Genomic DNA, 14,066 nt, shown 5'->3' with positions numbered 1-14,066 from the left:
GACCATCTCTCACTCAATTCAGTTTTCTGCTCCACATTGTAAAAAGGACATATGTAATTAATATGCATAAGTATATGTGTGGTCATTACAGAGAACTAGCACGTGATCTGTTCCTTCCACACCCATTGCGTGTGGAAGAAACAAGTTTCAGACATCAATATAGAAAAGGGTTCTTTACAGTTAGAGTGGTAAAGCTGTGGAATGCCCTTCCCCAAGAGGTAGTGATGGCAGATACTAAGTCAGCATTTAAAAAAAGGCCAGATTATTATTTACTGACGAATGGCATTGAGGGTTATAATTAATCAAGCAATGAATGACAGGTAATTTCAACCTATGTTACTATGTTGCGGGTTTTCCCCATTGAATTCAATGGGATGTAAAACCTACAGCAAATAGCAGATGTTGAGATTTTTGAAGCGGAAAGGCTGTTAATCCGCCTCAAAAATCGCAACTAAAAAAAAATGATTATACTTACCTAGAACTTCTTCAGTCTCCAGCCCGGACTCCAGGGATGATGTTTCATCCCATACGACTGCTGCAGTGGTCACATGGGATGAAACATCATCGCTGCTGGACGTCAGAGGGATGCATTGCCATGGCTAGGGGTAAGTATAAGCACTTTGTATTTTTATTTATTTTTTTAAAATTTAAGTGCTGTTTTCCGCAGCTGATATTTTGCCTGAAAAACTGCATCACCATTTGGTGCGTTCTTTTCACCGGAATTCCCTATGGATACCAGGGCGGATACTCTGTGTGCTTTTACGCCGCATATCTGCCCTGTGTGAACATACCCCCTACACTGAAAGCTTTTGTAGTACCACTGATTGATTTTTAACTTTTGAGTGAAAGCTGCAGTCCAAGATTGCTGCAACTCAATGTACTCGTTTGGACTTCAGCTGTAGCTAAATAGTTAAAATCCATCAGTAACGCTACAAAAAGTCTAGGTGTAGCCCTGGCATTTCTCTTGTCTGAGGCCCTTGCTTAAAGGGGTTGCCCAGTTTGGGGGCTGGTTTTTATACTGATTACAACAGTATATGATCGTAAGGGTCCTAGAAACATAAGGCGCTCTAACCACTGTATTGCGGCCGTATTGTAGCTTGGCTCCTTTTCAAGTGAATAGGAGCAGAGCTGCAGTAACCCAGCAGTGCAGCTATAAAGTGGTTGGAGGCAGCCGGGACAGCTGATTGTGTGAGGTCCAAGTGTCAGGGCCCCACCGATCATCTGCTGCTGACCTATCCTGTGGATAGGTCATCTGTATAAAAGACAGCCCCAAACTGGACAACCCCTTTAATTCCAAACTGTAGCACCCCATGCAAACACTTTTGTCCATTATCCTCATTGTTGCAGCCACAAGCTATACCCACATAACCTGATCCATAACATTGGGGCAGATGTATTAATTCTGTCTAATATTTGGCAGTATAACGTTAGGCCAGGGAGTCAGTAGATAGACTAAATTTATCAAAGTGGGGCACGCTGTATGATAAATTTGGCGCATTTTGCTATACATTATACACTTTTCCTTATACCACCGCTTGGTTTTCTTTACCACGGTGTTTGCACCAACAATTTTGGTGCACGTCGGCACATTAGGGTTCAGTCACACGTTGCATATTTGCCTTGTATTTCTGCAGAAAAACTTTACTATGTAATCCCATGAGATACATTTTCTGCAGCAATCAATTTAGAAATCTATCTGAGCTGCGGAATATTTTACCGATAGAATTACATTGCAGCATATTTTTACGCTGCAGAATTAATTACAAGGCAAATACTCCATGTGTTTTACATACCTGATGCCTAGTAATTATTAATCCACTTATTAACCCCTGTCATATATATATTTAATGAAGTTCATTTTCTCAGTCACTGAAGAATGCATGAAGACAAAAAGACATTTATTCTTAGAAATTGCATAGAGTATTTGCTCAGATAAAGCAGTAATAGTATATGTGAAGAAAGAAAATGCAGTTGGTCTACAAAAGAAGTAAATAAGCATCATCGGGGAGCCATCATCTTGATTTTCCTGAAAATATGGTCACGTCATGATGTCAATTTAAGTCTACAGAAAACAAAACCAGAACATTTAATTATTATATTGCTCTGCAACTATACAATATGTCAAGTTACATTTATTCAGAAGAGACACTTGTCCATGCTTTGCCTTTGCAGTGTTTTTGCCTCTGCAGCAATGAACAGCAGCAGCTAGATATTACACTGTGGTCAATGGGATTTTATGAAAAGCTGTTCACACAGTGCAGTTAATAAGCACCTGGTTTTCAGAGCATGCTGTTTTTTTTTCTAAACTACAAGATGCCCTTTTAGTTGTGGTTCTGATGCAGTTTTGAAGTTAATTCGGAAAACTGCGATAATAAAACCGCATGTAAGAACTGCAATCTAGGGTTTTTATGTGCAGAACCGCAATGCGATTTTCCATTCACGCTTAAGGCAAAAAATTTTTGGGTGACAAAGTATTTATGCATGGTTTTTGCTGCGGTAATAGTTTGGCTCTCCGCAGCAACGTGTGTTAGTACCCTAAAGGTCTCAATTAGGCCTTATTCGCATCAGCGTATTTCACATCCGGGTTACGCGCGTTAAGAAAACGGACGTCACACGGACCTATGCAATTCAATGGGGCCATTCAGACATTCAGTGTTTTTCACGCAGCGTGTGTCCGCTGCGTGAAACTCACTGCATGTCCTATACTTGTGCGTTTTTTGTGCATCACGCACCCATTGAAGTCAATGGGTGCGTGAAAATCACATAAAGCACGGACACACATCTGTGTGCTGTCCGTGATTGACGCAGCAGTTGCTAAAGAAATGATGAGAAAAAAAAAAACACCTTCAGTTGTTTTTGCTGATGTAAAAAATGCGTGACATATAGATGACATACGCGCGTAAAAAACGCAGACGTGCACCGTACACGGATGCCACACGGAACTGCAACGCAGGAAAAACAGCATTTTTTACGCGCGCAAAATGGACACGTTCGTGTGAATAAGGCCTTAGACTGTATTATTTTATATTTTATTAAGAGTACATGCTTGACGCCGCAGTCATCGATATTTTCTATATGATGATGGCTTGTTTTTTGTGGCATTAGTTATAGTTTTTCATTGCACCAGAAAATAACATTGATTATCTTGTCGATTTTTGGATTTTGTTTTAAAGTCGTTCATGCGGTAAAAACAACATGTTAACTTTATTCTGCGGTCAATACGATTACGGCTATACCAAATTTATATATATCTAATTTATGTTTTACCACTTTTTTTAAATTGTTTTTTGTTGGGTGCGCTCTTGTTTTTATTGGTAACATTTTGGAGTACATAAGACTTTTTAATCCATTTTTTTGTGGGCGATAAGGTTATAAAGTAACTGCAATTCTAGCATTTTTTATGTTTTTACGGCCGTCAGCATGTGGGTTAAATAATGTTCTAGTGTAATAGTTTGGACTCTTACGGATGTGGCAATACAATTTATATTAATTTTATCAAAGTGGGGCATACTGTATGATAAATTTGGCGCATCTTGCTATATGTTATACACTTTTTTTTCTTCCTTATACCACCTCTTTGTTTTCTTGGTTTACCACAGTTTTTAGTAGTAGTTGTAGTTTTTATTGATACTATTTTGGGGTACATGTGACTTTTTGATCACTTTTTATTAACATTTTTTGTACAGTGACCAAAAAGCAGCAATTCTGGAATTCTTCATATAATTTATTTCACTGTGCAGGATAAATAACGTTATATTTTATTTGTACTTCTACGGACGTGGCAATAGCAATTGTTTATTCTTATTGTAAACCGTTGGATTTTTTTTTGTTTTCTTGTTTTTGGTTGGTGAAAAGTTTCTTAAAATTATTTTGACATTGTTTTTGTTAGTCCCACTAGGGTATTTAAACATGTGACCATTTGATCGTTTGTATAATACACTTGCAAAACGTATGTATTGCAGTGTATTGGGCTTTTTGCCGGCTCCTATTAAACCCTGCCTCTGGTAAGGCTTAATAGGAGGGCCAAGATTGCAGACCTGGGTGCCTTCATTAGGACCCCAGGCTGCCATAACAACCATCAGGCTGGGGTGATAGAGGGAGCCCTCTGTCTAACGGCTTACTTGACATGATCACTATTGACCGTGGCATCTAAGTTGTCTAACGACTGGTATCAGAGTTATTTCCGCTCCCTGGCGTTAGAGCGAGGTGTCAGCTGTATGGAGTTGGCTCAGGGGCTAACATATATTTAGAAAGAAACCTGAGGGTTATTGAATAAAATGCCGGGAATAGTTATATATACAGACATCATATTGGGTAAATAGAATGTGTATGGCCACTCCAGCTTAAGGCATTTAATCTAATATTACATAAAATCATAACAGCCACAAATTCTGATAATGAGTCTTCTACAATCAAGAACAGTTGGATCTTGGTCGGTATGGCTGCCTATCATTAGTTTATCAGATTTATTTTGTCTGGCTCACCTGTGATTGATTCTTTCTTCTGAAATCCGGTGTCAGCTGGAACAAAAAGTAAGCAAATGATTAATTAATGCATAAGGTTTAGTATAATGCACTCTGTTTTTAATTCTAATCATGCTTATGAGAATTCCAATACTTTATTAAAGGCGTTGTCTCACATCTGGCTACACATTTTCCTTGCAGCGGCTGACCATGTAATTCAGGGACGGCCTGGTCTGCCCAGGAGCTGCCCTGCTCTATATGTCAAATGTTGAGAGATAACTACCTTAAAAACACAATTCAACTTCAATAAGCATTAAAGGGGTTTTTCCATATTCGATAATTATCCCCTATCCACAGGATAGGTGATAAATATCTGATCGTAGGGGTCCAATCACTGGGACCCCAACCGATCCTGAGAACGAACTTACCTAGCCATCCTTGTGCGCATCACATGAATGGAGCAGTGCTGCGCATGCTCGGCCACAGCTTCATTTACTTCCCATTGGGCTGCCATTAGGTTATCTTTGGCAGCCCCATAGAAAATTAATTGAGCAGTGGCCGAGCTTGAACAATACTGCTCCATTCATATGTGGCGTACTGGGACGCCCATTAAGCCAATTCTCAGGATCGGTGGGGTCCCAGTGTTCAAACAACCACCAAACAGATATTTATCCCCTATCCTCTGGATAGGTGAAAAATATTGATTATGGGAAAAGCCCTTTAAGGGTGGAGGAAAGTTAATTTACACATCAATATAGGAAAAGGTTTTTTACAGCTAGAGTAGTCATACTTTGGAGTGCACTACCCCAAGAGATAGGAAGATACACTTCTTAAAAAAAACTAGACATTTATCAGATACTTACAAGAATAAGTGTAAGTTCCTCCTGTTAAGACTTCTAGTTCAGGAAATCTATAGGATTTAAAGAGATTATATCATGAATACAAACTTAAATAATTTTTAAACAATCATTTGTTTAATTGTGGTGTTTTTGTTTTGTTGTTTTACGTAACACGAGTTGTATATATATCGGAAAAAGCTCCCCATGTATACGTTAAATGTAGGCTCTGACTGTTAGGCATCCTTTACCCGTAGAATGTTATGGGATACCTCAGATACACCATGAACTCTCATGACCTTTTTCATGACGTATCCGTTAAACGGATACCATTATAGTCCTTGGGTGACAGATGCCACTGTTCATGCATTCGTCACAGGGATCGATCACTCATGGCAGGGCTTCAATGGAGACTGTCCGAATCACGATATACTGCAATACATGAGTATTGCAGTATATCACTCAAGCGATCCAACGATCGCTGGTTCAAGTACCCTAGGGAAAAGTTAACACAACTGGTATCGCCGTGTCCGTAAAAGCCTGAACTATCACAATATAGCGTTGTTTAACCCACTCGGTGAATGCTGTAAAAATATATATATAAAACACACAAATCGTTTTTTGGTATCTTAGCTCTCAAAATAAATGAAATAAAATGTAATCAAAAGTCGCTAATACACCACAATGGTATCGGTGAAAACTACAGCTTACCCTGCTAAAATTAAGCCCTCGCATCGCTAAATTGCCGAAAAAATAAGTTATCCAGAACATGGCGACAACTTTTTTTTTTAAAAGTGGTGAAACATAAAACAAAACATAAAAATTTGGTATCACAGTAATCGTATCAACCTGTAGTAGTGCACATGTAGTTTTTACCGCCTGATGGACGGCGTGAAAAAAAAATTAAAAAAAATTGTGTAATTGCTGTTTTTTTCGCGTTTCACCATACAAATAATTTTTTTTCAGCTTCCCAGTACATTATATGGTACAATAAATGGTACCATGACGAACACAACTTGTCTCGCAAAAAGTCAAACCCTCATACGGCTATGCCGATGAAAAAACAAAGAGGTTATGGCTTTTGGAAGGCAGAGAGAAAAAAAACTAAAATGAAAAAACTCAAATTGGCCGTGTCTCCAAGGGGTTAAAAAAAAAAAAAAAGTTGTAATAATTTATACTAGCCGAAGAAGGCCAAATGGACACTCTTTTGGCCTCTGTCATTCTAACAGAGTCCTATGGATAAATTTAACGTGTACGCTGGAAGCTTTCCTGAAGTACACTCTAAATGTACATTACAATGATGTCAACAGGGTCTAATACTTCATACAGATAATGTGAGGAAAAAATTGTGATGTTCAATTGCAACAACCTGTGTACATACAGTTCAGTACTACAGACTGCTGTAGTGCACCCTGAACCTGTGTGTTTGCAATCTAAAACTAGATGCCATGTTTAATTTCTGCAAAGTATCAAATTCTCATGTCTCTTTATCTGAGTATTCGCCCCAACTACGACCTCTGCTTCTGCCTAGACTCCTATGGTGAGAAAGTGGAGTTGAAAAGTCATTGAAAAAGTAAAGATAAAGAATCTTGCTACTGTGTATTTAATGCGTTAAAAGTCAAGATAAAGATGTCTACATCTGTATCATGTGGATATTCAAAAAATGGCCCTAATAGTAAAACCCCCTTAAAACAGAAATGAAAAGGAGAGTAGTTACCCATTGGATCCAATCAGGTTGCTGCTTCTATGTTCCAAAAGGCCTCTGAAAAATGAGAGGTGGAATCTGATTGGTTATCAAAGGCAACTACTCCAATTTTCCGTTGCACCAGTTTCAATATATCTTCTCCACAATGTTTAGTTTACTACGATTATAAATACTTAGATTGACGTGTAAAATCAAAGAATAATTTTAAAAAGAATAGTAATAGATGACAGTTGTACTTACTTGATGTCTTCACCCTCCAACAACTTTTTATAGGTGGAGATTTCTACATCTAGTGCTTGTTTTATATCCAACAATTCCTGGTAGTTGACAATTATCTTGTGTAGTTCCACCTTTGCTGAATCGATTGCTGATTCATAGCTTGTTATCTGTGCTTGAAACTCGGCCACTCCCACACTGGATCTGGCAACTACTTCAGCCAGATTGCTTTCAAGTGTGTAATTCTAATAAAACCGTAAAATATATAGATGTGTTAAATAAACTTCCAAAACAGAACACAATGCTGTCTTAAATGCTATGTACACCTTTGAAATCATTTTTTTTTTTATATAAAAATGTGTGTTTTGGTGCAACTTAATTACTTTTTTATTAAAAATTATTTTTACTTCTTGAGTTACAGCTGCTTTGTATCCTGTTTACAGAGCAGCTGAATCTTGCGTTGAGACCTGTATCCGTCAGCGGCACTGACGGGTTCGGTGTCAGATGGTCCTGCGTGTCTCTGACACGCAGGACCACCCATTATCGATCACATTTAAGTTATGAATGATAACAGCTTGATCCTGCTTACGTGAGAGATATAGGTTTCAGCTGTAAATACAGCTGCTCTGTAAAAAGGATACAAAGCAGCTGTATCTGAATAAGTTAAAATAATTTTTAAGAAAAAGTATTTAGAAAGTTGCACCAAACACACTGATAGACATTTTTATTAAAAAGCAAACAAACAAAAAAACGATTTCAAAGGTATACGTAGCCTTTAAGGGTATGTTCACACGCTAGCTGTCATTTACGGCTGAAAAGACAGCCTGTTTTCAGAAGAAAACAGCTGCGTCGTTTCAGCCGTAAATGCTCCTCCTCGTAATATACGAGGCGTCTGTGACGCTCGTATATCTTGAGCTGCTCTTCATTGAGTTCAATGAAGAACAGCTCAAATTACGTTGCAAAGAAGTGTCCTGCACTTCTTTGCCGAGGCAGTCAATTTACACGTCGTCGTTTGACAGCTGTCAAACGACGACGCGTTAATTACAGGTCGTCTGCACAATACGTCGGCAAACCCATTCAAATGAATGGGCAGATGTTTGCCGACGTATTGTAGCCCTATTTTCAGGCGTAAAACGAGGCATAATACGCCTCGTTTACGCCTGAAAATAGGTCGTGTGAACCCAGCCTTAAGAAACAACTTTTGTGATCAGTGCAACTTGACTCCAGGTCTCTGTAAATGAGCTCTCACAGGTCTGTCTGCTGACTAGTATTAGCTACCAGCTGAGGCAATGGGGAGGTTTTCAAATTGGGGTGTCTGAGGGCACATTGATGATCTGTTACCATAGTAAGAGATCTAATCGCTAGCCTCTGCCAGGCCAAATAAAAATCCAGGCATTGTCACCTTTCCCCTGGAGACCTGTTTTAAATGTAACTCTGAGTGTGTCAGGAGTGGATGTTTTAAAAAAATATATCTAATTATTTTACTTACACACTATAAAGAGGGCCTCCTATGTGAAGTCATTTGGTTTGCATATTAGAATTGAATTATTTGCAATTCTCTAATCTTTTTTTCGCTAGCAGAATAGCTCCTGTGGCAAGAAGGAGTGATCTTATGGGAGTGCAGCTGCAGAAAAATCTGATTATTGAGCTAGTGAAAGGATATTAGCAAATTGTGGAAAATAAATAAATAAAAGATAATTCAACCTTGCTTATATATTATTATGAATTTAAGAAACGGAGTTTACATTGTTTGGATGGAAGAAAAAAGTACTGAAAATGTGTATTTACAATACATACCACTGCCAGAAGAGACTGTAGTTCTGCATTTACGGACTGTAATTCTTTCTTTGAGCTAGTAATTTCTGTTTTTATTGTGGCTGCAACTTCTGAAGTTTTGGCTGTTTCACTGTTTATTTCTTCAATCTGTGGAGATAAAATATCATATATGGATATTTAATGACTATTGCAGCTTTTATTATATTACAACTATTGTAAAAAATCTCTTCATGTATGTTCATCATGACCACCAACCACCGATAAAACATCTAAAAGAACACAATCTGAATGTACAACATGGGATTGTTTGGGTTAAATGATAGCCCATTTTGAGTATCATGTTTAATGTTAATGTGCTGAAACATACAGCAATCAAATGTATTTTGTATTAAACAGTTAACAATACAAGTAGTTAACCCTATGTAGAATTAAAGGGATGCTCCAAAGTCTTCAAATGTGTCATTCAAATCACAGAGAATGGGATCAAATCTACTCAAAATCACAGAAAAAGGCCTTACAAACTGGTAGTAGGGCTGGTTATAAACCAACTACCAGCAGGATGGAGAGCCATAATATTATGTGAGGGAGGTGCAAATAATGATTAATAGCCACTCATACACCTATCATCCATGATGGTGGTGGATGATCAGTATTAGCATTGCACACATATAATAAGGCTTACATAAGGCGCCAGTCACACAGTTACTTGCAGTGCCCCATGCCGGCTTACAGCCTATTAGTCACACCCATACTATTAAATCAGGCGGTCTGCCTCCACCTTCTAATACATCCCACAAGATACTGACACCCTATTCTCCCATACCATCACAAAGCCAGAATGCAAAATGATAGTCATGAGGTATTAGTTGATTTTTTTCGCAATACGCAAGCTCGCAACCCGTATCACAGGTTCTCAAAGTCACGCGAGTCCCTACACTAATATTACAAACAAATCACAGAAAATAGGACCAGGTCTACTCAAAATCACAGAAAAATACTTACTGGTACAAGTGCAGGTTAAAATCCAATTCCTCAGCAGCATGCAAATAAACTACTAAGCTTGCTTCCATCCCGCTGGGAATTGTTTTTTAACCTGCCCTTGTATCAATATGTATGATTTCATGTCATATAGATATTACAGTAGATTACATTGAGGTGGATAAACGATATGGGTTCCCTATATGAAGAAGTCAGTGTTTTAAAATGTAAACTTAAAATAAGGTGTACAAAGACATCAACAGTGCAGTGTGCTTGTCGGGCCTTTCTTAGTGCATGTTACCTTGGCTCTGAAATATATCTCTGCATCTTCTTTGTGTTGCTGGACGGATTTCTCATATTCTGATCTCAGTTTATTCAAAGCACTTGTGAGATCGAAAGATTTAGCAGCATCAACTTCAATCAGTGAAACGGATGTATCTGCTGAAGCGCCAAGTTTACCCTGTAATGTGGTCAGTTCCTGAATGAAAAAGGAGAAATTACTGTAATCACATAACAGACAGACAAATCTGCCACCCTTCTTGGCACCTTGTATCCTCCCATGACAATATTCTGGTAGAAGAAAGATCATGCACATTTTTTAGGTGCATACAGTTTTACATAAAATTTTGAGATCATATTTACACTATCCCTTACACTTCACCAACATTAATTACACTTTTGTTAAAAAAAAATAAAAAAATAAAATATATATATATATATATATATATATATATATATATGCTACAATATTATAATAGAAAATAAATATAAAGTAAACACACTTGGGTTGTTACCAAACTGTTAAGATCCCATAGCATTTTGAGTCTCATCCAAGTGTGTGTAGTCCTAACATTGTGCAAGGTTTCCTCTTTTGTTATGTTAAAGCTCTCTTTATCAAATATGCCACCCATGTATCATATATTATGTGTTATGTTGGTCTTCTAACATTTCCTATCTTGTCAGGATGTTTGCAGATGTCTTACTGAACACCGTTCTCAGATATTGAAAGCTAAAAAATAATAATACCGCAGCACGCTGTCTTACCTCTTCTTGTGTCTTCTTCAAAAATTCTAGGTCATCAAGTGCCGCGGAGAATCTTTGTTCCAGTATTGAGCGCAGTTCAGCAGCAGCCTCAATGTCCTGTCATTTAAAGTCACATTATTTAATGAACAAACATTTAAAGTGTTAGACTGCAGTTGTTTAAAAGGTAACCCCAGTTTTGAGGTACTCTACTGTTTACATTAGAGAATTGCTTGAACAACCATTGCCTAATTAAGTGTTAAGTAATCAGTAGCTTCCCAAATTACTTAAACATAATTCGGTTTTAAGGAATATTTTGACATTTTATCATCAGTACATTTTAATCACAAGTAGCCTGTATCTAGGATTCACAAAGTGCCAAAGATTACCCGTTTCATTGCTCCAATGTCGGTTTCCAGCTGAAATTTCACTCCTAATTCTAATTCATATCTAAAAGAAAGAAAACATTTATATCTATTAAACATAGTATTTCCAATAACTCGTATTCCTTAAAATGTAACAAAAATTGCCATAGTGACCATGACTATAAGGGTATGTTTACAAACAGCACTTTTGCTTCATTTAGTCCACTGCAATAATTTACTGCAGAAACCAGTTACATTGTAGAGAATAAGAGTCTTAAAAAGATACCACACTTTATTTAGGGCAATTTTGACCACATGAACAAAGTTTTTTGCATGGGGTGCAGCATTGTGGTTTTCTGTAACAATACTCTAAACCACAGTAAAATCTTACTATATATACTATACTATAAACTATACTATATATATATACTATAGTTACTATAATATAACACACACTTTATAAATTATCATTACTGGTCCAGGTAAATGTATAATAGTACTCACTTTTTAATTGAAAAATTTGGTTGGGGGCATCTTATCACCAGTGCAAAAATACCAGTAACTGGCTTATTTTACCATCAGCCCTCAACAATTAACAAAACTTTAAAAGTCAAAACTTTGTTATAACGGCATGTTAAGTAACAGTAAAAATGTACTGATGTGGTAAAATTCCTAAGCGTAAAATGTCACACGTGTTATAATATTAAGGTGTTTACACGTCATTGAACCAAAACTAAACCTCATCATTTCCAAAATGAGTTTTTAAGACACACTATTAGGCTGGGTTCACATGCTGTGTTTTTAACATCCTTTTTTGGGCTCTGGTAGGCATGTCTCTAAGTGGGAGTTCATCAAATAGACAGAAAAAAATAATGTTAAAAACTAAACAAAAACAGTGTGAACCCAGCCCAAAAAGGAGACCACAAACCAATTAATAAAAATAATTTCACAAACATGAGTTCATGTTTAAGGAATGATTTTCATACTTACTTGGTCTTGAGTTCTTCTGCCGCACCTCTGACATTATCAAGTTCAATTTCATATCGGACATTTTCCAGAGTTAGAGTTTCAACTGTGTTTCTAAGATCTGTAAGCTGAAGCTCGTAATTCCCTGGGGTAGAGGAATCTGGGGAAGAGGTTGCTGTGCCACCTGTCAATAGGTTCAGCTGTGTCTGTAAAGTCTGATTCTCAAATTGTAGTTGTTTAACCTTTTCCACATATGCATAAAAGCGTTCATTTAATCCTGATAATGTCTGTTTTTCTGTGGCCCTAGAAAGTAGCTGGGGTACAACACGTGGCCCCCCTACATTCAGAGTTGAGCTAAGGCCACCGGCAGTCAATGAGCGCCCCAAACTGAATGCTGCACTGCCACCCAAACCTCCTCCGAAACCCCCTCCTAATCCTGCTCCATAACCCCCTCCTAATCCTGCTCCGTAACCCCCTCCTAATCCTGCTCCGTAACCCCCTCCTAATCCTGCTCCGTAACCCCCTCCTAATCCTGCTCCGTAACCCCCTCCTAATCCTGCTCCGTAACCCCCTCCTAATCCTGCTCCGTAACCCCCTCCTAATCCAATTGAACCACCTCCAAATCCACCACCACCGCCACCACCACCACCACCCAAGCTAAGACCAGCTCCTAATCCACCTCCAAAACCAGCCCCTCCAAGGCCACCACTGCCCAAACCAATTCCCCCTCCACTGAAACGTGAGAGACCACCAGAAGCAGCTCCTTGGCCAAGGGAATAGCCTGACCTCTGGGATGATGAAGCTACCCAACTCTGAGAACTTGAACCTGAGACTGACATAGTGGCACAAAAGAGTGAAATAACCCAGTATCGGATTTAAAGCCCTACTGCACTCAGGATGTTTCAGTGGAAACTATGAACTAAAAGGCACCTGGCTTTTATATGTTCTGCTTGTCACTTGACACTCTAGCTTTGCCTAGAGACAGCGTCTTCATTTTCTGCAGAATAGAGAATTTTTAGCGTCTGCCTTAAAGCTGAACTAGCTGTCCCCTAGACATGATGATTACTGTAGCTTTCTATCCAGGAAAAAAAAAAACATAAAATAACATTATGTTTAGCCAGAGGGGAATTCTTGTCATGACAAAAAATATATATATTTGACAAGTTCCTCAACTGCATGATTTTGTAGCAGCTGAATTTAGTGTATTTTTTTACACAACTTACAATGTGCTCACCATTACAAAATAAAATGTTTTCGTAAGAAAAGTTTATTTTTTATATTCAAAATACAAAAGAGATTTCAATTATTACCACTAATTATGTCAAAACCAGTTAGTGGACTACTTTTCGAGAACATTAAGACATATATTTTTTATACAACTTTCTTTGATAAGTTAATTTATTGAGAAAGATAATAAGACATCATTTAGTATACATGTATATGTACAATTAGTGAAAACTTTTTTGTGCACACCTGAAATCTTCATACCATGGATGCAAGAAGAATGTGCTGTCAACATTGCTTAAAGATTCTGATCCTTACTGACAAGATATTACCATGCAGTTGTACATATAGTGTATGTGCCAACCTCCCATTCCACCACATCCCAAAAGTGCCCTATTAGATTATGATCTAGTGCAGGGGTCTCAAACTCGGCCGGGTAAGTGGGCCGCATATAGAAAAAATGGGAAATTAACAGGGCTGCATTACTTTCAAATTTGATACAATACAAAATTATTGT

General features: G+C 37.9%; 1 protein-coding gene across 1 annotated transcript; it reads right to left on the bottom strand.

The window, feature by feature from the left end:
* Nucleotides 1-1,919: 1,919 nt before the first annotated feature.
* Nucleotides 1,920-13,164, bottom strand: LOC142652868 (thread biopolymer filament subunit gamma-like). The gene is made up of 10 exons (XM_075828542.1): nucleotides 12,870-13,164; nucleotides 12,350-12,761; nucleotides 11,384-11,444; nucleotides 11,019-11,114; nucleotides 10,276-10,452; nucleotides 9,018-9,143; nucleotides 7,245-7,465; nucleotides 5,327-5,373; nucleotides 4,485-4,520; nucleotides 1,920-2,062 (listed from the first exon to the last, which is right to left on the bottom strand). The coding sequence occupies exons 1-10, from the start codon at nucleotides 13,162-13,164 to the stop codon at nucleotides 2,052-2,054; spliced, it is 1,482 nt and encodes a 493-aa protein (XP_075684657.1). The 3' UTR covers nucleotides 1,920-2,051.
* Between the last annotated feature and the right edge of the window lie 902 nt (nucleotides 13,165-14,066).

Source organism: Rhinoderma darwinii, chromosome 5 (genome assembly GCF_050947455.1).
Source record: "Rhinoderma darwinii isolate aRhiDar2 chromosome 5, aRhiDar2.hap1, whole genome shotgun sequence".
Lineage (NCBI taxonomy): Eukaryota > Metazoa > Chordata > Amphibia > Anura > Rhinodermatidae > Rhinoderma > Rhinoderma darwinii.
The sequence above is the reverse complement of the archived record's forward strand: the minus strand, read 5'-3'. Positions and strand labels throughout refer to the sequence as shown.